The 27,158-nt window shown below is 38.8% G+C and overlaps 1 protein-coding gene across 1 annotated transcript in view; it reads left to right on the forward strand.

Annotated features, from left to right (window-relative positions):
- Positions 1–15,352: 15,352 nt before the first annotated feature.
- col6a3 (collagen, type VI, alpha 3) overlaps positions 15,353–27,158 on the forward strand; it is a 90,178-nt gene continuing 78,372 nt past the window's right edge. Inside the window, exons 1-4 of the mRNA XM_041807570.1 lie at positions 15,353–15,986; positions 19,835–20,431; positions 24,450–25,043; positions 26,498–27,124. Of these exons, the coding sequence (XP_041663504.1) occupies positions 15,590–15,986; positions 19,835–20,431; positions 24,450–25,043; positions 26,498–27,124 (2,215 nt within the window). The 5' untranslated portion in view covers positions 15,353–15,589. The remainder of the gene's footprint in view (positions 15,987–19,834; positions 20,432–24,449; positions 25,044–26,497; positions 27,125–27,158) is intronic.

The raw sequence follows: 27,158 nt of genomic DNA on the forward strand, positions 1-27,158 counted from the left end.
CGACCCTCAGAGGAAAATTGAGTGAAATAAATGTATGCAGGCATGTTTTCCCAGGACCTCTGCAACATTAAATTCTTTAAGCATGTTTGTCTCATCCTGTCTCTTTGTTTAATCTCGTGTCCTTTTCCACTTATGCTCCAAACAACATTTTTATAAAATGCATTCAAGTGGTTAAGAAATTTTCATAAATTTGGGGAATTCTGATTGAAAACACGACGGTGGTTCCTCTAGTTGAGACTAACTGTGCAAAGGGATGTAAATCAAAAGCAGGCAGCCCTTCTGAGTTCACCTGACGATAGCATCATTTAATGGAAAATCTGTGACTTTTTTGAGCATGTTTCAAGATAAATGATTGCTTCAGGATCATACGACCCTCCTTTGATTAAAAGGTATATTCAGAGAAAAAAATCCTCACAAATAAACTCATCTTACTCTCTGATCTCATGCATCTGCTAACAATAAAAAAGTCTTTCATGCAGCCTGTTCAGCCAAGCTGTTCTCTTCCATCCAAGCCACTACAGCCCGAGTGTCATGTTTAAAACTTGAACTTGTGCAGCCTGCAGGCTCCGATCGGCAGTGATGCTTGAACACACATCTGCTGGGTGTCAGACAGACTAACGCACACCAGCTGTGTGGAGCTGTACGCCCACCCTGCCTCCCCCCCTCCCCTGTTCTTCTTTTAACTCTATCATCGATGCTTCTCTCATCTGTGGCACATGTGTCACATCACACCCCCCTCAGCTGTGGGCTGAGACAGTCTGAAGGTCTTCATATGGACTCAGTTATGTTAATCCATACTGTATATAAATAATATTTCCCGTGGTTTTGCCAGAGAGTGGCGGTGTGGAGCCGTCTTACACTCAGAGGCCACATTACACTGTAGGGATGAGTCATATCTCTTTAGACTCCATTTATCTAAAGATGGAGAAACAAGATCTTTCTTCAGTGATATACTTGATTTAGTATTAGTAGCACTTGTTGACAGTATAATTAATTTGTGGATGTTTTTACTCTGTAATTAAGAGTTAAACCTGCTGCTTAAATTGAGCAAATTCAACAACGTGACATGGATTATATGACAGACATTTAGTGCAAACTCAAGTCTCAGACCACATATTATCTTGGGCAGATTCCCAGTGCTTAAAATAAATTTACCAGTCTTTCTGTACAGTAGATTTGTGTGGCTTAATGTAACACATAATCCATGATGAACTTTTACATAATTATATCAAAAACAGAAAGCTTCTGCAGGTACAAGGGACCAAATGAAGTGCCTTGTATTACCATTCATGCCACACACCGGCTTAGGATTCAGTGTGTCTCTACGTGTCAGCTCTATGATTGACTTGTATCCACCCCAGGAAGAACCCTGTCTCTCGCTCAGCGACAGTTAGGACTGCCTCAGCCCCCATGTACACTGTTAATATCGCAATGAGGATGGATGAGTGGATGAATCTTTGATTTAACACATATTTTTGACCACTTGGGGGCAGCGAAAACAATAGATATCCACAAATCTGGCATGTTTTAATCTCTTGGATGAGTAAAACTGTCATGTATTTAATTATTCAGGGCTACATTATTATTTAAAATTATAGAAAAAGTCCCTTACTCCTAAAGCTACAATATGTAAAATTTTTACTCTAAAGTCTATTTTAATCAAAAAACTACTCCTATATATATTTACAGTTGAGCCACTCCCCCAGACCTCAAATAATTGCAGAGAAATTCTTGATTTTTACAGTTGTAATTGGACATGTCTTGATACAGTGGCTGTAATATTCTTGTTTTTTCTTTTCCATGTTATGTGTAAGACTGCTACATATTACAGTGGGAGCTGCGGCTAGAAGCTGCTGTTCTGTTGCTGTATCTAATTCATGATTTGTAAAGCTTAAGCTGGCCACACACTATTCAATTTGTAAGCCTAATTTAGGCCAGATTTGCCCCCTCTTGAGAGGCATGTCCAAAGTCAAAGTCCCTCTTAAGTGATTATTTGTCCAAACGATCCTCAAGTGGGTGGTGTCCACATTATTATGTTACTGCTCTCAAAAGCATCTGACCCCCTGATTTCAGGTTGTAAATAGTAATAGTCACAATTTGAGCTTATTTCTCCTTTTGAATTAAGGACTGTTTGATAGAAAACAACTATACCTACACATCAACCAGGATTTCACCCATATTTTTTACGTTAGATTTTTTGCTGTTTTCATGTTGCATGCCAAAATAGTCAGCCTCCACATTTTCTTATGTTCTGAAGTGACATTTGATCATGAAGGTTTCTGTGAGATCTCATATGTGGGGAATTCTCACTGTGAGCTCGTTACTTGAGATGGTGTGTGGTCCCATGGGCTGTAGGAGGATTATAAGACAAATAATTGTTTGATTTTTTATGTCCGTGTTTTTCCATGTTTTTAAATTGGTTAAGATTTTTTTAAATTGCCAGTGTGTAGACAACCTTATTTGTGATAGACAACAATTATATTCTGCGGTCAGCTGTGAGTTAAATTACCATAAATTATCATCCATTGCCAACCTCGGCAGCTAACTTCTTATTTTGAATCAACTCTGATCAATAAGAACAGCACTTCATGAGGTGTTTTTACAAAACTAGTAAACTGATGTTTTGATATCATGGATGAATTCAAGTGAGTTAGTTTATGAGTAACTTGCAGCACGAACGAGGAAGGGCACTTTTAATTGCTTTTCTCTATCATTTTGTGAATTTCATCCATGACACTGAAACATTAGTTAACAGTTTAGTAAAGACATCACATGGAATGGCATTTTTTAATACACAGTGTCTTCTATTTGAGACAAGTTGTCTGTGCCCTCTCTGTAGCTTTCACAGAGGGAAAACCCTGCCTGTTGGGATTAAAAAGGAAGTAAATGACAAATGTGATGTTGAAGAAGAAAACAGTAAGGTTCCAGGACTGGAGAAGAAAACAATTTGCTGAAAAATGCACAAACACCAGTCCTAAAGAGAGCTGACAGCAGAGTCTAAAACCCTCTTTTACGTAGAAGTAGTTATGCTGACCACCAAATTATGATTATAGCTGCTCTTTTTCTGTAGTCAGCAGTTTGTTTGAACATTTCTCAGCCTGGTAAAGCATCCCTGCTATGTTTTTGGAGTCATTTTCTCTTTCTGTTTAAACCAAACGTCTCTGTTTTGTGGTTTTTGATTGGTGTCATCTAAGGTTGGCTTTTTAAAATGCTGTATTTAAGGTTTTTCTGAAACCAGTTTGAAAATTTACAACAAATTTTTGCAGTGAAGCCCATTTTTAGTTTATCTTTTGATTGTGTGCTTGAGTGAAGATCTTCCTCTTATCTGAGGAGGTCTAGGGAGTGCAGCGTGAACGATGTCTGTCATTGAGACTGATGGAAAAGCTGCTGTAAGTGTGTTTATATACGTGCGTGTTAGTGTGTGGTCTCTGCCATAAATGAGTGTGTGGGGTCCAGCTGCAGACTTGCTGCGGAGGGTGCATTTCAGCATCTGTCTTGCTCTGTGAATGCAAACTGACACTGTTAACCATGAAAGATACCACAACAGAAGATTAACTGTTATATACAATGTAAAGAATGGTATGTTTTACTCACTGTGTGACAAACTGCTCACTACTTAAACACTGAGCTCCCTGTAGAGGCTGTCACTTTTTGGTGGTTACTGCATGAGAAGTAAGAAATGAAGTGATTACTCATGCAAAGCTTCTCAAACAGTCATGGAAGATTGAAACATTTCAGACTGTGGTGACTCCTAGTGGAGGTAGCAAAAACAAGCTCTCTTAACAATGTATCTCTGCAGGGAACAGTGATGTAGAAAAACAAGGGGACAATGCAACTTCTGCTACAGGTAGCACAGTTAAGTTTTTATTTTGCAAAATAATAATTTTATCTTACTATCTTTAACCTTTTTACAAAGCAGCTTTGAGTTTTTAGTGATGTGGTCATGGGTCGTTTCTTGATGAAGTTTATGATGCAAAAATGAAGTGAAAGCCTGATAGCTGTGTTGATCATACTTCACCAGGTTTTATGTCCAAGCATAAATACATAATTTGCTGTCCAGTGATGTCATGTCATTTTGCATATCCGAGCCTTTAGTCAGGGATGTTCAGATGTTTTCAAAAGATCCCCCCACTCACTGCCAAGAGGGCAAAATTAAAAATTTAAAAAGATGAATTCAGGCTTTAACAAATGTGCCCCCATTAAAGAGAAAGGCCACAAACTAATGCTACAAAATAAAATATCTAAACCAAACAGAAGCCCTAATATTGGTAAAGCATCACTTTTGTGACACCCCTTTACTGTACAATTGATGCATTAAAATGAAAAGTCCTGATTTCCTTTATGATTAAAAAGCAGAGTGAGAATGAATAGGGGTTTGGATTACATCCATCATAACTGGACGCTTTATGGCTCTGTGACATGGTACAGTAAGCTATGTTTTACTGTGTCAGCGCTGCTTTGTCATGTGGATTTATAAACATAATTTTATGAATCCAAATGTGTCCATAAATACATTCCACCAGTTGAAGATCTATACAACCCATCCAGAATATCAACACTCAAATAATCTCAGAAAGATGAGCTGATCTGTCATAATTTATTTCTTACTTTCTACTGATTCCTGTTACCAGCATGCTTTCTATCACTCAGCTGCTGCATCAACAGTGACTCCGCCTCTCCTTATGTTACATGTATCTTCGAATCTCTCTTAATATAACTTTGTTTAGTAACACCGAGTACAGCCAAGGAGCTTAAAGGAGCATAAAGTAGCTTGAAAGTCAGACGGTTTATGTGCTGGGCAGTTAAGATAAAAACCTATGTATTTGGGTATTATATAGTAATATTAATCAGTCAGGATCCAAATCTTGACATTTGGGCAGGATGTGTTTTAATTTTACATTTTGTCGTAGAAATATGTATTGCTACTGCCCCCAGGTTGAAACCTACTGGACTATTTTGACTGATTTTTTCTAGTGCCTGATCTGGTGGGAGGCAATGTAAGTGGTGCTAGCTTTTACCACTTTAGAGCTTATCAGTGAATTGTGGCCTTCTTCCACAACCGTTAACGTCAATAGAAGCAGCTGACAAGATGCATTCATGAATTACAGAAAGCTTGCTAAATCAGGGACATTGCTCTCACTCTAGGATTGTAGGTAGTGTAGTTCAAATCCCATGGAAACCATGTTTTATTTTATTTTATTTATTTTTTGTTTTTTTGATTTTTTTTAAGGGTGATAATTACTTGGGTCCCTTGCAGGACCATACCATGGTTTCAGCTTGTTGGAAGTCTTGAACAGCTATGACATTATGGCTTCTAATCAAAAGACTGAATGATGTTGTGGCTGATAAGGGACAGTGGGAAGGAGGGTGTGGGTGTGGCTTATCTTCCATCCCTCCCAGCACCCTCCCAGATACTCTGGTGTTTAGTTCGTCTTTGATTTCAAGTCAAAAATATCTCCTTGCACTTATTTCAATCCACATGCAGTTGACATTCCCAGAAAAAAAATGTTTTATTTCTAGATAGAAAAAGCAAAAATAAGACGTGAGTAGGGAAACAATGGGAAATGATGCATGCTTATTAATTTCAATGGTGCATCTCAATCCAAGACAATTACATAACAATACAATTTCTGAACATGGATTTAAATGACTGCAATGAGAAATTATTCAGAGAATTAGTCAAATACACTCAGTGAGATTTGAATTCTGCAGTGTAATGTGTCAAATCTCACTGCATTCACACCCCTGAGCCAATCGAAAATAAAGCAGCTTTAAATTTCTGCAACTTGGATACGGCGTTGATGGACGATTTAGTTTCTTTCTTAATTTCCTCTGCAGAGTAATTCCTCTGTGCTGCAATTGTTTTGGCATGTGGTATCAGAGAAAACAGGACTCCACTGTGCTGCTATGTTTTCCTCTGTGGCTGCGAGGGGAAGCCACGGTGTTGACCACTGGCCTGGCTGGGTAAACTCTGCAGAGAATGAAGTGGCTTTTGAGTGACCTGAAATCACATGAGCATGAGTGGAGAACACAAACATCTGTTGAAGTGACCAAAAGAGGTTGAATTTCCTTGAAATAAAGAGACTTGGTCATTTAGGCGATGCAATATCTGGATGGTGACAGCATTGAGGGATACACGGTCCTCGGTAAGAAGTATGAATTCTGTACACAACACTTTTAAAACTTCCTTTACTTTCATTTATTGCTGAGCAGAGATTGTATTTTTATAAACTGGTTTTGAACGACCCCACCCAGTATACAGTGGCCAGATTTTTGGTGAATGCATAGTGTGACTCAGCTCAGTAGCTGCCTCCTCAGCTCTGTAACTTTCCTCACCCCCCTTTGAGCTTTATTTTTTCAGTTAAAAGTTACTAAAGCCGACTTCTTTCTGAAGCTCAAAGTGGACAGAAAGAAAAGTTTTCACACAGTGACTTCAGTGAATGCAGCTCATTGCTGTGTTGCATTAAACAGGACAGCCATGTGTTTATAATTCATTATTGCTGTGTATTGTGGATGGCTTTGATTCAAGCCTCTCTGACCCAAGTTTTCCTATCCTTATGAAAGGGCTCTTTTACTCTACAGCAAGAAAACATTAAATTTGAATGTGATTGAAGTGCTTACATTTATTAGGATCTGAGGCTAACTTGGTCCAGATTTTTTCCACAACTGAAGGCTAACAACGCTGGTATGTTTCATTGGCTAAAACTAAGTCACAATGCAAGACAGACAAAAAGTGCAATCATGTTTTATTTGTGTTCCTTTTGTAAGTTAGGCCTGTTTTTACACTTTCCATATCAGTCAGAATGTGTACATGCTGTTAGAAAAGTCCAAATATTTTGTTAGTCAGACTAAAAATCAAACAGGCACGGAGTCAAGCACAGCCATATAACTGAGATCAACTGATCTCACACAAGCCCTCATCAGCTGACAGCTAGCGGATTTCCCCTAAGCATGCTTTTGGCTAATTGCACTCATGCTGCCATATTTAAATGATGCTAGCCTGGCTAAGCTTTGCTACTACTTCTTCAACTCACTTGTTGCAACTTTCCTCCACCCCAGCTCCTCCTTCATTCTGCTTCTGACTCAATCAATGTCATTCTATTGTCACTGATGGCTGCTCTGCTCTGGGTTTTTGCTTCTCTCCCTGCCTCAGGCTTTCCTTGTAGGCACAGGAAAGGCAGGAACGTGTGCTGTCATTTCTTGATGCTTTCCATGTAGGCTTGTGAAAGGACAGGGGGACCAAATAAAAATAACAGCAGTACGAGCAAGATAAATAACTGCTTATAAAGAGCAAATTGTTTACTGCTTAAACCTGTTAGTTTGACTGAAATCAAACTAAATCTCATTTTTTTGAAGTTAGACTAAGACACCTAGATTGTGTGGTTGGAGACTGATCTACTCTTGCATGTATATACTTGACCTGGACCAAACCTGGACTGCACAGCTGTGCAGGGGTTACTCAGCACTGTTGCCTCACTGCAAGAAGATTCTCGGTTCACTTTTCTGTTTGTAAGTTGCATGTTCTCCCCTTGCATGTTTGGATTCTTTCCTGGCTTTCTCCAACCACCAAAGACATGCTAGTTAGGTCATGTGGCAACTCTATATTGGCCGTAGGTGTGAGTGAGCCTGGTTGTTTGTCTCTCTGTGTCAGCCCTGCGATTGACTGGCGACCAGCCCAGGGTGTACCCTGCCTCTTGCCCAGTGACAGCTGGGATAGGCTCCAGCCACTCGGGAACCCCGGACGGGATAAGCATTGTAGAAAATGAATGGATTGACCAAACCCGGTGTCCTGACACCTGGCTTTAAACAGTATAAATGCTAGGCATAGCAGACGCCACTACACACCTTATATGCACACTGTAAAGTAAAGAATTCTCCTAAATTTTGTACTGAATTTGAACCTTTTCCACATTAAAAAAATCTTCTTCTGGAACTATAGAACTTGCGTATAATGCTGTTCTTTAGGCAGCGATTTTAAGCTTTTGTAGTTGATCTGTCTACAGATAAAGTTGTTGCCCTCTTTAGGAGGCTGAAGTGGGAACTATTTATCATCATTACATTGTCTCAAAAGGATTTGGATACTTTGAGAACATTTACATGTTAAAAATGTTGGCTCCAACAGATTCTGTTTTTTAGGTGGAACTTTCATTTTCCCCCAAATGATGTAGATTTTTTGGCATTCTACATCTGCATTTATATTTGAAATTGCTTTTAAAAAGTGAATATAACTGCCTGATAACAAATTTCTAGGTAGCATGACGCCAGATCTTCCTAAGTTGGGCTAAGCCTGGGATATTTAACTCTCCTGTCTCCGCCCCTAGCAAGGCCAACAGAAACAAAGTCCAACAGGTTTTTGCAGATGATGTTACATCACAGTGAAGAAATACTATTAAAATGCTAGTATTTTGTGCTGTTTACCGCTATGCCAACTGTTTGAATTGCAGAAAAAATACATTAAAAATTTGAACTACTTTTTTGTTGCAGTCTGGTTTTGTTTGATAGACTTTGGCACTGCTTGGCATGGCCTGCCTCATTGTGACAGGAAATTGGTCTCTTTTAAGAGATCCAGATCATTTGGCTCAGCTCAGGATTAAGAGCTTGTCTTTTAGCCCCCAAACAGCTCTTCATTTGGTGCTAGTTTACCTTTTAAATGTATATTCCATAACAAAAAACTGGAGGAAAGGAGACTGTTAAAATTAAAGAGCTGTTTCATAGAACAGTTTCATAGAGGTCGTTCATTTGTACTCAGTTGTTTACCACTTTAAGGTTTATTAGGTTAATAGTATGTAATATCTGCCACTTACTTGGTTTTTCCTGGCTTTTCTTGGAACACTGATGGCTGTAGTATAAGGCCTTAAACAGTAAAGTTATGATTGAGTAGTTACCAGGAGGACCCCCAGACCTGCAGCTGCAGCTGCATATGCTATAGTTTTTAATGCAGACCACAAACAATGAAACAAATTAATTTTCATATCAAAGAGTTCATCCTATTATTTTTCAGGCTCCTAAGAGGCAGAAGTGATTTCTCAGAAAACACCACCAGAATGTGCTGCAAATTAGGTGGTAGAAGGTCATGTAATATTATAGCCTTTTCCTCTAAGGTGTGTTCTAATTCCATTTGTCACAGATGCTCTTCTCACACAAGAGAATTAAAAACACAACTTAGTTTCTACTGTCTTCTATTGTAAACTGTTAACTTCTGGGAAATTCTTTTAAACCCTCATTAGTTCTTCTGAAGTAAATCTATAGTTGACCATAGAACACTTTTCTCACACACTACAGCTGACCTCAGAGTTGTGCTTTTATTGCGTCTCTGCCAGCAGGTGAAGAAACCGTTAAAGAGGCTCTTAGAGCTGTCTGCCTTTCTGCCATCCCAGGCTGTGTGAGTTTTATGTAGGTTTTAAATGCTTGTGTAAAAATCATTAGTAATTGCAGAGAGGTGAGTCAGACAGATAGCAGCTGGAGGTTTGGGTAACTCTGGGTGGCGTTAGGGTGGAGACTTCCTCAGATCCGAGTTGCTGTTAAGGCTACGTTTTGGTTTTAAAAACAAAATCTCATCTCACTTTATGTCAGTGATGCAAATTTATCAGTTGTGTGTGTATTAAGGTTAGATATCTGGATGTGCTGCAGTGTTGAGAGAGTGGATTTAGGAGACTACATATGCTGGGATATCTGTTTTTTCTTTTTGGCCATAGCCTTTATTAGATGGGACAGCTGGGAAAGACAGGAAATGCAAGGAAGGGAGGGATGACATGCACCAAATGGTTGCAGGCTGAGAGTTGAACCAGCGGCCAGTGCACCAAGGACTCTGTCCCTATACCAGTTTGGATTAAAGGACACAGTTGTGTAAATGCACACATTGTGAAAGCAGAAAAATAGTTCAAGGCAGCGCAGAGATAAAGAGAGAAGAAAGTCAGATTGGGATGTTAGACTAGGATCCCAAGGGAAAAATCACTGTAAACATTCACATGGGAGATGCTCGCAGACGTTTCTAGTTGTGTATAAGGCTTGACAGCTTGACACCCACCAACCCGCTAATTGCAGGTGGATTTCAGCCGTGGCAGGTAGACTTCCACTTGCCACTTTTGCAGGTTGAATTCATGGGTGGCTCATTCTGGGTTTTACTATAAGAGGCTGTGTCCATAGCCGGCCTTTTCAATGCCGGTAGCATCAATAACCTTAGTCTCAGAGCGTTTTACATCACTTACTTGTTTTACCTCCAAAAGCCCTCCAGTATGCCCTTCGATTGAAGCTATCCACACCTCCTAGCTCCTACAAAACATTTTTTAATGAGCCTTGAACTTGGGTGACTTTCCAGGGTCTTTAAAGATTTAATCCACACTGGTAAGTCTGATTTTGGACAGCTTTGTATCAATTTATAATCCATTTTGCGACCGTTTCTGCAGCTAGCAAGTTAGCCCGCAGCCATATTTCTTTTTGTATCCCACAACGCATTGTGACTGGGTGGTGACAACCAATGGTTGGCTGAACAGCACATGTGCACAGACTTATAAACTGAAGGAGAAAGCCTGAATGACTCATAATAAAAAAGAGATGCAGAGAGACTGTAATTTGTCCCTAAGAGTCACTGCAGACAGGGACTGCTTTAGATAATTTAAAACACAGGCACTGTTCCATGGTTTTGCATTGTCTTTCATTTAAGATAGAACAAAAGGCTTCAAGTGGAATGAGTTCTGACAGTTTCAAATCAGTCTGGAGAGTATTCCATGCAGAAGGGGTGGCAAAACAGACCAATTTTGGGGCATAGATGGCCTAGGTTTTTAAGGGGCACCTCATGTATCCTGGGTGGCCTGGGTTTAAATCCAGCCTGTGGCCCATTCCTGCATGAATCTCATCCCTGTTTCTGATTCTATCCAATGTCCTCCTCTATCGCTAAAGGCACTAAAATCCCCAATTTTTTCACCAGTTGGGTTCTAACACTTGGAACAAACGGTTGGAAAATGTCACTTAACCTCAGGCATAGTGGCTTTTAGTTCTTTGAGAAGAGAACATAAATATGAGAGAACTAAGCCGGGAAGAGACTTGTTAATCAGAGTCAGCCTGTGAGAATACCTGCGAACACTTAAAGAAGGCCAGTTGGATTTTACATAAAGTTCACAGTGATGAGTGTGGTGACTACAACCAGTGACAATTGGCAATGTGTACTTTGAACAAAAGCTCATGAACTAAACAATGATAGAAGTTGACGACTGGCAAGAGAGGTTGCAGAATAACAGGTGAATTTACGGGACAGACATGATGAAAGTTTGTCTGCAGCAAGTATCAGGAGAGAAAGAGAGAGGGAGAGCGAGCGGACATTGCGTGCACTTCCTTGATCACAGATGGCACCTATCTCAAAAAATAGATATCTCAACATGCTACTAACATGTGATGGCAAGGTTAAGTTTATGTTTGGTCAATGTCATATATACATTACCTGGATCATATTTAACATACCAACACCGGAATGATGTGCAGAGAAAGAAAGCAATGGACAATATGCTGTGTTATGTTCAGGTGCGAAAAGGAGGACCAATAAGCGTCCAGCTTGAGGCTCAAATTCGGGACTGTCGGGCCAAAAGCCGGAGGTATGGCCACCCTATGACAGCATGAGCCAGAGTGAACATGTGCTGAATCGGTCACAAAGCCAACACACACCCAGGCTGAAACAGCCCTTACTGTGCTATATGCTTTAATCCTTTCTTTTCTTTAAAAAATGCTCAGTAATTATTCATAGGAGGTTGTTTTTGACCTGCAGTAGTAGCTCTCATCACGATAGGGGAAAATCTGACTGAATAGAAAACCCCCACCCTTGTTGTAAAACTTGATTTTCCTACTCAACACCCCTCTTAAGAACACATTATTTCTGAGTTGGAAAATTCAGTTTCTGCCAGAAGAGTTAATTACTAAAGCACACTGGCTGGCAAATTTAACAGGGGCTTTTTCTTGATCTGTATTTTGTGGTTAAAATCTGCTGCTAATACAATAACATATGCTGAAACAATCAACCTTACAAACTTAAGGGTTAAAACTGTACAAATGATTCCTCTTTTGTTCTAATTCAAACTGAGAACCCTTCTGGTATGACTGCCATGTCTGTTTTCAAGCTCATATGAAGCTAAACTTTAGTCATGGTTGCTGTAGGAAATGTCATATTTTGCTAAAGAAAGGCTGACAGGACATGTATTTTTCTGTTGTGCTTTGAGCCAAAGTTGAAATGTTTCTCTTAATACAAATAAGATAAAATTATGCAATTGTGTGAAGTATTCAGAGAGGCAAATGCTAAAGGGAGCGCATAACTTTTACCAAATCGAGCCAGAAGTACAAACTGTATGTCACTGCAAGCCACAACATCAATTTTACATAGAAACACTGAGTTGAATTAACTCAGTTTTTTGTAACCTGTTCTGAATACTTATTATAAACAAGTTACTTGTATTTCTTGGCCATAACAGCTGAAGGACTCAGTTAACTTTAGTTCACTTGGTTCAAACAAATTAAGTTGTATTTACTTAAAAATCCAAAACAGATTTTTCAGCTCTATTTTTATGAGCTGATAGAACATTTTAGTTTTAAGTAGGTACTCACACAATTTAAGTATTTTTGTTATGACTCAAATTTTTTGAGTTATGACAAATCTGAACCTTTCCAGAATGCCTTTGGGCACTAAACCTTTATGCACTCTGTTTGCTGCTGCTGTCTTGGCCAGGACACTCTTGAAAAAGAGATTTTTAATCTCAAAGAGGTTTGTCTCCTGGTTAAATAAAGGTTAAATAAAATAAAGAAATAAAATGCACCACAGGTGAAGTTGGATGGCACACTAACTTTAATGAAATATCAACTACTGGTTCAGTGGGTCACTAACAGCCATTGTTGCCAATGGTGCCACAAGTTAGTCCTCCTCAGGTGAATTAATAACTTAAGAAAAACTTTTGGCAGAGAGTACTATTTGACATTCTAAGGTAATCAGTTGACTATGATATTTTGAGTGCTATAAACTTATTGGTGTTTACAGATTACTAAAAATATTAAGTATTGCACACTCAAAGAAGATGATTTAGTGTAAGTGCTGCAAATTAAAATTAAAATTTGAATCTCAGCTTTGAGCACTTAAAATAGTTGATTTTAAACTAGTAGTGAATACTTAAATAGTTCATGTAGAACAAGTACTGCACACTAAAAATAAACAATTTTTTTTTCAACTCACAAAAGTCAAGTGTGGTTTACTTGTTATTTTTGAGGCAACAAGGTTAAATATTTTGTAAAGTAAGGTCAACTAATTTTGTTTTACAGTGAAGCTAAGACATCTCATTAGAGCAAGCAAAGCTTAAATATTGCAATGTTCTCTTTGATATACACTTTTACTCATTTACCTTTTTCAGTTAGCTTACTCAAATCTTTAGCAACATCCCTCCCCTAACCTGGAAATATGGCAGCCTGGTAAAATGATGCTTTGGTATTGTTAACCCTTTTTAATGCACAGGGCTCCAAGGTCTAATGGACAGGTAACACACTTTCTGGACCTTATCTTTTGCTAGAAAACATGTGTTAATAGTCCCTTTTCTGTTTTGATATTCTTCACTTTGTAGTTAGTTAAAGTTAATCTTCAACCCTGAATCTTCAATCCTATCAACATTACATTTGTTGAGTTTAGTGCTTAACTGGGCCCCTATATTTGCTGCTGTGACATTACTGTTTGCATGAAATGTTTAAAACACTCAAAGTGTCCTCTTAGATAATCAAAATATCTTCACAGAAAGAAGGGATAAGAGAAAGCTGTAACTTGAAGCAGTGAGCTTTGTTGTCTCCACATGAGCTTGCTAGGATGATGGTAATGCTCTCTATAGTCCTTACTGATATAAATTATAATTATATATTAATATAATGTGCATTGGAAATGGTAAATAGCTGTTGATTTTGAGTGGATGTTGGGATTGTAAGTGAATTTCATTGTCTTGGATGAATCGTATAAGCTGTGAACATAGAAAAAGAAGAGAATATGTGCAGGAAAAATGCAATAAGATCACAAACCAATCTCAATGTGGACAGTAGAGACACATATTAGTATTGATACATATGTGGTCAAATTCTATCTGATTGTAGTCCGATCACAGAAAACACATTTTAATACCACATAGAAAGGGGGTCTACTATGCCATCACACTGGATATCCCCCAACTTCAAAACTCCTTCTGGCACCACTGCCCTCCTCTAACAGGGAGAATCTCCCTTGTGGAGTATGTCAGGAAGATTTTGGGGTCAGCCTGCCTGAGATTTTCTGTACATTTAGATAGACTGCCTTTATTTATTTCAACACAAGGAAATTATTTTTTACGGTCTGTACAGACACATAGAAAGCAATACATCACATAATGACAGAAGCAAACATTGAACACTGTCACTGTCAGATGTTAGCGGGGAGGTTGAGTGAGGCTTTCGTAGAAATAAAACGGTTCATACAGGTGCTAATCAAGTTTCAATTTCAGTCATAATTTTGGCTTCTTTTTACCATGAAGAAAAAGATAATTGTGATTAAATGACTACTGGGCCACATGCTGTGTTGTGCATGTTTTGTTCCATAGGTTTTGTCATGTGGTTAATGTGTCAGTGTTTGCTGCTATATTTTAGTCATGGCAGTAATCATTTTTGTGTATGCATTGATAATATATCATTCTATTTATATCTTTTAACTAATTTTTGCAGAACATTCAATGTCTCTGCTAGTTTGTGGATGTATTGGTGAAGTATGAGTTAATGAGATGGGATCTGAAACTTCCTGGAAGTGGGCAGGCTTTGATAACAAGGTATGGCTCTTGCATGTGTGAGCTGGTGTATAGTTACGTCAAACTGTTTCTTGTTTTGCAGGTTTCCCCTTTGCTGTGATTGAAGATGAGGGGGCCACGGTTGTTACCGTTATGTGCCCTCCTGGGTGTCCTGTATGTAGGACTCCTCCCCAACCTCCATGCTCAGGAAGGTAAGTTGAACCAAGTTTATCTCAGTTACTCTGGTAGTGAGGTGTTTCCATTTTGCAGATGATCTGCCTGTGATATTTTTTCCCTCAAGGTTTAGCAATGTCCATTGGTAAATGGCCTCTTTTTCATTAAAATATATAATATATAACACAGTTGAAATTTAAAAACTAGGGAGCTAGGAAAAATAGAAAACAAGTTTAAACAGTTTGCAAATTTCAGGCAGATGCTTTACAACAACATAAATATGCTGTTAAACTTTCCCAAATGTGCCAGTAATATTGTTCAATGGTTTTAGTGTTTAGCACTGAAACATTATTGTTGAACCAAACACCAAGCATCTTTTCTCTGGTCTTCACTTCTGTTCTCCAAACTCTCCTGAAGACTGTGCACAAGGGTTGGCAGCTGATATATACTTTCTAGTGGATTCATCCTGGAGTATTGGAGAGGAGAACTTTGCACATGTCAGACATTTTCTTTACACTTTGACACAAGCACTACACCAAGCAGGAGGGGACAGGTTTAAATTCGCCCTTGTGCAGTACACAAACAAGCCTCACAACGAGTTCCAGCTCAACAGCTACCCAACAGCACAGGGAGTCCTGGCTCACATCAAGACTATGTCATACCGCGGTGGGGGAACAAGGACTGGCCTAGGCTTGGATTTCCTTTTCCGCACACACTTGACCACTGCTGCAGGTAGCCGTGCAGCTGAAGGAGTGGCGCAGTTGGTGGTGGTGCTGACAGATGGCCGCTCCCAGGATGACGTGGCCGAGCCGGCTCAGGTGCTGCAGCTGGCGGGCGTGGAGGTGTTTGCAGTTGGAGTTCAGGATGCGGTGGACTTTGAGCTCAGGGAGATGGCTAGCCAGCCCCATGACACTCATGTGTTCAATGTAGACACGTTCCTAAGGTTGCAGGATATAATTCAAGATTTAGTAGTGGGGCTTTGCGGCGCAGTGACCAGGTCAGGGGGGGCTCCTGTGGCAAATGAGGCCCCTGTGACTGGAGGAGGGACAGGTAATGAAATGGGACCAGTGTCACTACCATACTAATGTGTCTACATGTGCAGGAAGAAGCTGCTGCTTATATGGTTATAACTTGATTTTATAATTAACACAATCAAGGACTTTTAACCACAATAACCTTTCACTACCCACCTGCAGAAATTAACACCACTTGTTTTGCCTTACCACATTTAATACGACCCCTAATGCTTCAAAAATCCCCAAAAGATCTGCATGACATTTACACCTCAATATCATCTTAGATTAGGGTGTTCTGAAAAAATGATTCATATGCTTGTATAGAGTCCGAACAAAAACATGGAGAACAATAACAGTGATTTGATTAGTCAGTCAGTCATCCAACCAACCAAATTGCAAGACCAGTCAGTCAGTCATCCGTCCATCCGACCAAACAACCAAGTAACCACCCAACCAAACAAGTCAGTCAGTTAGTCAGCCAAGGAATTAGTCAGTCAACAAACCAACCAGTCAACCAACCAAAAAAGTCAGTCATTCATCCAAGCAATAAACCGACCACCCGACTGGCCAAGCAACTGACAGACAGACTGATTGGCCAACCAACCAGCCAGTCAATCAGTTTGTCAGTCAATTTGTTGGTCAGTCAGCCAAGGAACCAATCATTCAGTAAAAAAACCGACCAAGCAAAACAGTCAGTCAGTCAGCCAACTGACCAACCAACGAACCGACTGACCCAGCAACCAACTGATTGACCGTTTGACCAACAACCAACCAACTGACCAACCAACCAAACTAGTCAGCCAGTCAGTCAGTCAGTCAGCCAGTCAGTCAGTCAGTCAACCAACCAATCAACCAGCCAACCAGTCAGTCAACCAACCAGCCAACCAGTCAGTTTAGGAACCAATCAGTCAACAAACAAATCAACCAACCATTTTTTCCATAACCAAAAACAGTCAGACAGTCAGCCAGCTGATCAACCAACCAACTGACTGACCAAGCAACCAAGTGACTGACTGACAACCAACCAACCAACCAACCAACCAACCAGTCAGTTAGTGATTAATTATACAAGTAAACATGCAGTCATTCAGTGAATAAATGAATCAATAAACTTATCAAACAATTAAGCAAATATTTTGTAACTTATTCACTGTTTCATTGAATCAATCAATGTGCTAATAGTGAGACAATTCTGTCCATAAAATAATCAACCAACATACCATCCAACCAACTTACTAATAAACCATTCAACCTGTCAAACAATCAATAAACCTTTGCGTCAGCCAGTTCACAATAAATTATATCTCCAGATCTAGACATTTCTTGTTGTTATTTGATTCACAAAGACACAAAATTGATCTCCCATGAGTAACATTTATTAAGTTACGATGGCAAGGAAAAAACATCCCTTCAGTAGGCAGAAACTTTGAGGAGAACAAGACTCCTGTTGAACAGCTATCTTGTGAGGCTGTGTCTAAAATCATGAAATCAGTATAACCAATCAGAAATCAATATAATCTCGTTAACAACAGTCCTTAAGGAAAAAAAAAAACTGGAAAAATCCCAGTCTTGTTGATGCTCTTCTCAACATCACCTCTCCAAGTCAAAACAATGAGCCTTTAACAATAGCTAACCGTGCACCACTGCTTATGTGTCTTTTCTTTTGAATGTCTGTCTTTTATCAGTCACAATGTCTTATTTGTGTTAAATATGTGCAATATTCTGTATTTGAAACAGTGATGAACCTGTTTGGACTCATCTTTGACCTGCATAGAAGAGTACGATGAGAATATTTCATACATGTGTAGAATTCATAACATGTTGTTAATGTTCATGGTATAATTGAAAGAAAAATCTGATTTGGCATGAAATCATGTTTAAAATATTCTCAGGTACTGCTACCATGTTGGCACCAAGGATAGCCCACAGGCTCATAACTGGTCACTTTATCTGAGGTCTATAACAAGAGTCTGCATTGAACGGCTGAACACAGTGGAGGTATTATAAGAGATATATCAAATGAAATAACATAAACAAGTTTTCAAAGGTAAAAATGGTGTAATACCTTGGTTTCAAAATTTCTTGCAAGCAAATTTCTTGACTTTGACTTGCAGATTTCATCACAGTTTGGACTCATAAACACTGATAATTGTATTGAGTGGATTTTATTCTCAAAATTACATCCTGGATTCCTGAATTTTTGACCTTTCTTTCCCTTCAAAGCCATGCTTACACAATGATTTCAGCAACCTTTTGTTGAATTTGACTGCTTGTTTTCATGAAAATTGCATATTGAGTGCCAAAAATAGGAATGTTTGAAGGTGGCTTTTGAAAATGGCACCATCTCCATTGTCATATAAACTGGCAATAGGCAGTTGATCTGAAAACAGAGATTTTTTTGCACTTTCACATTGCAGTTCCAGTCAATAGCCATGCACAAGAAGTTGTTCCAACACAGCAATGGTAGACTCCAAAGTTCTTACATCTAGCTGTTAATAGAAATATCAGTGCACATGCACATGTTGTTGCAATACAAAGTCACTTAACCTACTTGCCTATCATTCATACTACAGCATTTTAAGTTATTTTTGCAGATTTGTGTGCACTCAACTTTTTTGAAAATGCAGAGGAAAATCAGTTCTGCTTTCAGATCGTTTTTGTGTAAACATGGTCTAAGATTGGTTAATTTTTTTTTTTATCTATAAGCACAAACTCACTTTGTATTTCAAAAACTAGAAGTCCCTGAACCATTTTAAATGTTTCTTTTTTTAAGTAGCAGCAGCTTTATTTCAGTCAGCATTTACAATTTATCTCACAACCAAAATAAACAGAAGGTTAAAATTAACAATTGTTATCAATCATATATTTTCCAAAATTCAATAAAGTTTTTGTAACATTCAAAATGACAGTAGGTCTAATGTGCTTTAATTTCATCATACTTCAAATATTTCTTTGATAGTGAGAAACATTTTTCTTGTAGATTTCAGATATACTTTGGCTGGCATTAAAATGCCTTTGTTGCAATAAAAAACATGACAATTCAGCCAAAATACTTTATAATCATTGATTAAAAACAAAAATGGTAACATTTTAGTCTAAGGTACACAAAAATTTCATTGTAACTGAATGAGTAACTAACAGCTAGTTAACCATTATTAAGGAATTTCCTGCTAGTTAACCTACACTAAATATGGTAATTGGTATCAAGTGACAAAGGAGTAACTATCTGCTAGTTAACTAAGAAGATAGAGTACTAAAATATTTTTATATTATTAGACAACCAATGAGGACTTCACCATAGTTAACCTTTGGTTAACAGGTAGATAGTGAGTTTTCATGGTTCAGGTTTTATAATGTACTTAATACCTTCAGTTAATCATCATCATTGATACTGAATCATTACTTAGAGATTTCCAATTCATTAGTGACTCTTTTTAGTGGCTCCTTTTGTCCCATATTGTAAAAACAACCATCATACTGAGGAGTTCTCTGTACTTAATTCTTACCTATTGCCGATTAAGTTTTGGTTATTAAGTAGGAACAATAATTTGTTACTTAGCCATTTTATTGTAATAGTGTTGCCACAAACATGATAACATTATCATAGTATTAAGTTTCATCCTGTTTGAAGAGTGACAAATTAAACCCCAACCAGCAGCTTCCATCTCCATAAGAAATCTCCCTGGTTCAGCCGACATGCAGTATGATGTGTTTTGCACTGTTGTTATTCATTTGTTCACTTTGAATGTCACTTGACTCATGCAGTGCTATGCTATAGCACTAGTTTTCTGATCTGAGTCTCTGTCTCACTGTGTTTACGCTTTCACAAGTTCCATTTTGTTCTTTCTCTCTCTCTCTCTCTCTCTCTCTCTCTCCTTAAAGCACAAGATTCAGCTGACCTAGTTCTCTTAATTGATGGATCAGAGAACACTGGAGCAGCAAACTTCCCCTTTGTGCGTGATTTTGTTGTGAGAATCATTGAGGGCCTTGATGTGGGCAGGGACACTGTTCGGGTGGCCTTGGCTGTGTACAACACCGACCCAGAGATTAAGTTCTATTTGAATAGCTATGACACAAAATCATCAGTCCTGGACGCTGTGAAGAGCCTCTCCTACTCAGGGGGTGATGAGTCTAACCTGGGGGCTGCCTTGGAGGAAGTGGCTGAAAACCTTTTGGGCCCAGCATCAGGGGGCAGGGCAGAGGAGGGCGTGCCACAGGTACTGGTGATTATCAGTGCTGGGCAGTCCACCGATGATACCGGTGCCGGTGACCGGGCCCTTAAGAGGGCTGGCGTTGTCACACTCAGCTTGGCCATTGGTGACACTGCCACTGCAGATTTGGAGGCCGTTTCTACAGATAAAAGATTTGTCCTGACAGCCCCCAGTTTCAGAGAAATGTCAAGCTTGGGTGATCTGCTGAACACTTACGTTAACGGGGTGGTCCAACGCACCATTATAGTTCATACTGAGTTCACAGAAGGTATGTAACTTTTCTGTAAACATTGGTAGGGTATTGTAGCTATGCACTAACATTTAATTATATGAAATCTACAAGGTAAGTAATCCTGAGTCATAGGCTTTAAACATAAGAGGCAATTTAGGCAGGAATTTCTGATTCTTTTTAGAGTTCTGTTCTGAAAATGCAATTATATATAAAGTCTTATCAATGGGTAATTCCTCAACTATGGTCATTTTTTCCCACAATGTGTGTAGAAACACTTCTTGATTATAGAAATGTGTTTTTACAATTTAATCTTACAATCAGAGGAAATCAACCAGAGTTGGGCACAATTAATCAAAAATTTATCTTCCTTAATCGTTAATATGTTAACAAAGCTGTTAACTTTGATAAAGGTTAATCAGTTAAATCTGTTCATAATAAGCTGTAGTTAAAATTGCAAAGATACATAAAGCCATAGTTACAAAGAGGCTCAAAACCTGTGCAAATTTATGCTTTTAGCTTTTCCTTAGGAGAGTAAATAAATTTTCTACAGTGTAAAAACAGAGGAGGTGGTTCTCTAGCCTTACTTCTATGCCTTGGATGGTATCCTTTAGTGATAAAGCTGGAATGTGGGGCCATCAAGTCTTTCAAGATCTGATTGCCTTAGTGTCTGTGCAGGCGAATAAGTCATAGGAGATTGGAGATGCAAAAGCGTGCTCGTCCACTAAAGGTGGTTCTAAAATTAGATAGAAGAGGTTGAGGGCTACATTGGGTCAAAAATATCTGAAAAGTTTGACACCAGGATGCATCATTCTCTTTAGGATGACAGGACAAGATGGCCCTGCAAAAATTGAATAATGACTTCCATGATTTTTTTAGATTTTAGCTAAGTCCATGGAATAAATAGCAGTCAAAACTGAAAATCTGAGGCAATCTTATGCCAGAACCAGAGTACCTCAACTTTTAAGTTTTGACTACCATTTGTTTTCAAGAGATTGGGCAAGTTATTCATTCTTTAATGTGTGGATTCCAACATTGTCTGTTAGCCACTAACATATCATAACGTAAAATCAGGGTAATATGAGCTCTTCTCTCAGTTCCAGTAACAAGCCTTGCAACTGCATTTTCAAAAGTCTGAAGACATTCGAGAGGTAGTTTATCAAGACATATGAAGGTTCTTACAATCATTTAAATTAACCACTCTATTGTACACCTAACTTAAGAAATTAAGCAAGACAGTTCCTTGGAAAATCTGCCCCGAAGTACAAAAGGCGGTACGCTCTTACTTAGGTTGTCTGCAATCTATCTCTATCCCTGAGTTCACTCTTTTACGACAAGACATCTTGATTAAAAAGGATAGTAGGTAACAAAGGTTGGCGACCGCTACTTGGATGTGTTCAGAGGCGCCATACCCCAATTTTCAAATCTTAAAAAACCTGCAAAACATGAGACCGCAGGCAAACTGGAAGGTCCCACTAGACATCTCGGCCAGATGAACAAGTAATTGTTTGTGTGGAGCCTCAACCTGGGACATCATCAAGAGTGACAAATCTGGCCAGACTTTATATCATGGAGTGCTAGCTTAACACTACAGCAATGAAAAGCACTGACACAATGACCAAATGTTTTTTTTTTTTTTTTTTTTTAGAATTGGGAGCATTTCCTCAACCTACCAGCCACAATACAGGGCAGGGATCTCATTAATAAATGTTGCATATGTACAAAACAGGGCCTGGAGTTGTTGTGCGCCACTTTCCACCTAAAATATGGGATCTATAAAAAACAGACCTGATGGTAAAATATGCACACCTGTAAGGCAACCTTTTAAAAACCTTTGATCTGCTGGCTCATTGATAGACATTTTTATTCATAAAGACCTTTGCATTGACCGTTTAAAGGCTAAATGTTGGTGTAAAGGGTTGAACAGGAGGCAGATCTAAGTACGCACATTTCCAGGTGGGCTGGGATTTTTAAGAGAGAATTGCGTGAAGATGTGCTCGGGCACATCTGGAAATTGGAATAATTTTAAATTTGTGCTATTTCAGAGATTTTAGCGCACGTACACTTTTGGTCTGGCTTCTACAAACTGTTGTGCCTTATTTTTTGAAAAAACCTTGAAATATGACTTAAGCAAATATGCTATGAGGCTAACATAATGAGACCCTTGGTTATTAAAAGTAACAGAGTTATCTGTGACAGAAAACAACATAAATTTAGCCTCTGACTTCTGCCTTTTCTAGTTTGACACTGAGGCAGGCAACCTTGCTTGGAGACCACAATGCCTAGTTCTGTCAGGGTGCAGGTTATGTGCTGGAATGGTTGTCTGAGTGTCACTTGGACCCAGTAGGAGCTAACATTTTTATCTACCACAGGTCTATTTGAACTGAAATGGGCCATTTCCATATTAAAAACCTCCTATAAGCAATAATCAATGGCTCAATTAAGATGTGCCCAGCTGCAAAATCAACATTATTCCTAAACATGCAAAATGACTTTTCAAACAGTTTAATAAATAATGTCACACGTATTTATCCAACTGTGAAATTGAAACTATTGTTTTTTTGTTTTTATTTTTAGATAACGAAAACATCTGTAGCTCCATTGTCTCAAGTCTGCCAATACATATTTAAAATTACATTTTATTAACAGACAACAGCCAAATAACTTAACTATTAACAACTTAACCATTAAGCAAAATGTCATCATTGAGGTAAATTCTGTCTGTTTCAAAGTTTTGTAATAAACAGAATACAATTGTTTAATTTGGATACACGTAAAATATTATAAATAGTTGGACCATTGGACAATGGATGATCATGACATCAAATAGTCTATTCATGTATGAAGCCATTCATTAACAGCATTATTTAGAATGAATTGATTCAGTATCGCAAATACAGATCATAATAATAAAGACACACAAACACACACACACACACACACACACACACACACACACAAAGATGTATTTAAGCCCTGAGGGAACATAGATCTGATAGTATGTAGATAGTATGTATTTTATTTTTTAATGTCTCTCTAAAAATAGGTGAATTTTCATAATTTTCTCGAGGATCTAACTGATATATCTTTGCTGGCATTGCTATGAAATTATATTGACTGCTTAAAAAAACAAGCAAAATTTAAACATTATCACAGAAACTGATAAGGATAAAATGCATGTATATTCCAAATTCTTGCTCAGTCATTTTTTAAAAATTTAAGTCAACATTTTTCTATGGATAAATTTGAGTTTTTGAGAAATTTTTGTTGGTTTCTAACTAAGGAGTTGGTGGTGGGTCCTAGTGATGGGAATTCCAGCTCTTTTCAGTTATCCAGATCATTTGGCTTGGCTCAGCACAAAGAGCCGTCTCTTTTGGCTCCCAAATGGCTCTTCATGTGGGTACAAGTTTGGCTTCATTTGACCTGCCAATTTTAGTAATATCATAACATATGACAAATTTTTGGCAGGTATTTTACTCCAATTATGCTCAATTTTTAGAATAGATAAAAAATATCATGTAACTATTTTTTCAAAATCCACTGTCTCCTTAAAACACCTTGCGGGTCAGATGAAATCTGCTCATTGGCTGGGCTGTATGACATGCCTGAAATAAAACATTAATGCTACACCATCAAACACGAGTCCTTAATGCATGGTGTGCCTGTGGTAGAGGCAAAAGATCATTCCTAGTAATCCATCAAATAAGACACAGACACACACAATCCATATAAAAATAAAATTGGTAATAGTAATAATGATATAAAATGGCTCTCAAATGGAATCTGGCACTTATTGTTCACCGACAAGAGCCGGCTCTTTGAACTGACTTGTTCACCAATGACCCATTACCAGTGGGTCCTGAATGCCAGTTGAGAAACACTGCTTAAGGGTACAAATGACCTGCCAAGGCATGCTTTTTTTTTTAATTTTTTATTTTTTTTTACATTTTTTTAGAATCTATGATAAATATTAATGATTGGTGTAATTGTGTTTATTGTTCTCAGATTTATTATCATAAGTTTCCATTCTGATGTTTTTTATTTCTTTTCTTTTTAGTCTTGGCGGTTGGAAAAAGAGACATAATTTTCCTTATTGACGGTACAATGGGTGCAACAGTCCTCGGCAGTGTTCGTGACTTCATCATAAAATTTGTCGAGAGAATGCCGATTGGTCCAGATGAGGTTCAAGTGGGTGTGGTCACGTTCAGTAATACCCCTCGATTAGAGATGGATCTTAACACCCATGGGTCCAAGGAGTCATTACTTGGAGCTGTGGGCAGCATCAGACCAAAACCTGGTCCCATAGTCAACATCGGATCAGCCTTGGACTTTGTTCGGACCAATATGCTGCGAGCTGACAGGGGCAGCCGTTTGCAACGGGGGGTACCCCAGCTTTTACTGCTGATGACCAGTAAAAAGTCCACTGACAGTGTGGAGGAACCTGCAAATGCCTTGAAGAGAATGGGCATATTGACATTGGCTGTAGGCGCCAGGGCGGCTGATGAGCAGGAGCTGAAAAATATCGCATTTGCTGAGAGCATTGTGTTTATACTGAGGGATTTCCGTATGCTGCAGCGCAACCCTGGGGCAGTCATTGATGCCCTCACAACTCTTGCTGGGGTGGTGGTGCCAGAAGGACCCACAGAGCCAGGTAAGACTCCGTCTCCTGTGCACATCAGTGTGTTTCAATGTAAATTAAGATAATGAATTAACTGATTTTCTTATGATAAAAATGAAAGATTAACGTGTGTACAAAAGTGTCCAGTGAAACATGATATTTCATGAGGATCAGTTCAGTCTGAGTTGCAGATTTATGCATTTGAGGGTTTTTAAGACGCATGAAAGCTTCTCAGGAGGTTTAACCACTTAAATACTTTGCTTTATAAACTTGGCTTTAGAAAAAATCAAAGGTTATTTTAAAATTTGATGTGCCATTATGTATACACAGGAATTTGAGTGAAAATAAACATTCATCACTATTCGACACAATTTATTTCAGTAGTTCAGACCTTTCGCTGGTCTGTGTTGGCATGTCAGCTCACATTTGATTGGTGGATAGTCATAGAATGCTAAGCTGCCAAATTACCACGTATTTGCAGTGCTACATGTACCTGGTACCAATTCTAGCAAACAGGTCATCAATCTAGGCCTGGGTTAGCCTAAAGCAGAAATGGCTGTCATCCAGATGGAGCTGCAAGAGAAGGTGGCAGAATTCTCTGAGCTGTGTCCTCTGAAGGATCCTATGGACCCGGCCACAGCGGTGTCATCAGTTTTGGGCTTTCCACAGCAGTTACAAAGCAGCAATCCTCTCAATGTAGCCAAGCTTAGCCATGTTTGTTGACAACTGACTGATGCTGGATGCAGGAGAAGGATGCCGTCCCCTCTCACGTGAATGTAGCGAGTCTTTCCCCTACAAATTAAAAAGATATCAAGCGAGTAAACTCTATTTACATGTTCAGAGTCACGTGACTTATGCGATCCTTCACACCTAGTGTGAACTAAAGTTTAGTAATAACTTAAGGAACTCTCTATGATTCCCAAATGAATGTTGTAAATATACAAAAAATATCAGAAAATACATGTTTAACAAAGATAGAAAGAAGATTTGTCTCTTTTCTTATTTGCTGGATTGATTTTGTTATACAATGATTTATTATAACGGAGAGAAGTTAAATGGCATAAATGATTCAATGACAGGGCAGAATTATTTTACGTTATATGTCACTAGTCACTTATTTTAAGCAATGGTACATATAAACATGCTCTTGAAAAAACATTTTCTGGTGATACCAACTTTTATTCAACACCTGTCAAATATTGTCCCTGGTGGACTTAGGCTCTGGATTGGGAGCTGGATAGTATTGTAGCCTGATGCCATCTAGGCTCAACTAAAGAGATGGTTTTGGGGTTAATGGGTGTACATACCGGCATGCTAATTTTGGCAGTTTGAGTACCCAAACCAAAAAGCACTTTACTGCAATGACACACATCAACATCATCTGACGTTTTACCTGCTATGTGTATTGTAACTTTTTATTGAACTTGAAAGTGTGAACCTAAGGTGTTGTCCAGTGGATAACTTGTGTTTTTGTGCTTCTCTTATAGTGGTGGAAATAACAACTGTGCAGACTCAAAAAGTGGTTCGGGACATTGTCTTCCTTGTGGATGGCTCAAACTACATTGGGAGTAACTTTCCTTATGTGAGAGACTTCATCATCAATGTGGTCAACCAGTTGGATGTACGCCCTGACAGGGTCCAGATTGGTCTCTTGCAGTTTGCTGAACGTCCAAGAATTGAATTTTATCTGAACAGCTACAGCAACAGACAAGATGTTGTGGATAAATTAACCCAGCTTAGGCTCACTGGAGGCTCGGCTTTAAATACAGGAGCTGCTATGAATTATGCCCTTTCCAACATGTTCCAGCCATCAACCGGATCACGCAGGAGGCAAGGAGTCCAGCAGGTGTTGGTTCTGGTCACAGCTGGTCCCACACAGGATGAAGTTAAAAGTGTAGCTGATAAATTGGCTTTGGCTGGTGTTTTGACCTTCACGGTCAGTTCTGGGCAAGCAGATCCTGACCTCCTGAGAACAGTCGCCTTTGTCCCAGATTTGGCCTACCATGATCAGACATTCTCTAATTTACCAGCTATGGCTGAACAAATCATGCCAAAGTTGACAACAGTGGTTGGAGATACCGATGTGACATCAGCAGTTTTCCCTGAGGAAGAAGGTTAGTTTTTGTAAAGAACCTTTTCTACTAAAAA

This window comes from Cheilinus undulatus, linkage group 15, assembly GCF_018320785.1.
Source record: "Cheilinus undulatus linkage group 15, ASM1832078v1, whole genome shotgun sequence".
Lineage (NCBI taxonomy): Eukaryota > Metazoa > Chordata > Actinopteri > Labriformes > Labridae > Cheilinus > Cheilinus undulatus.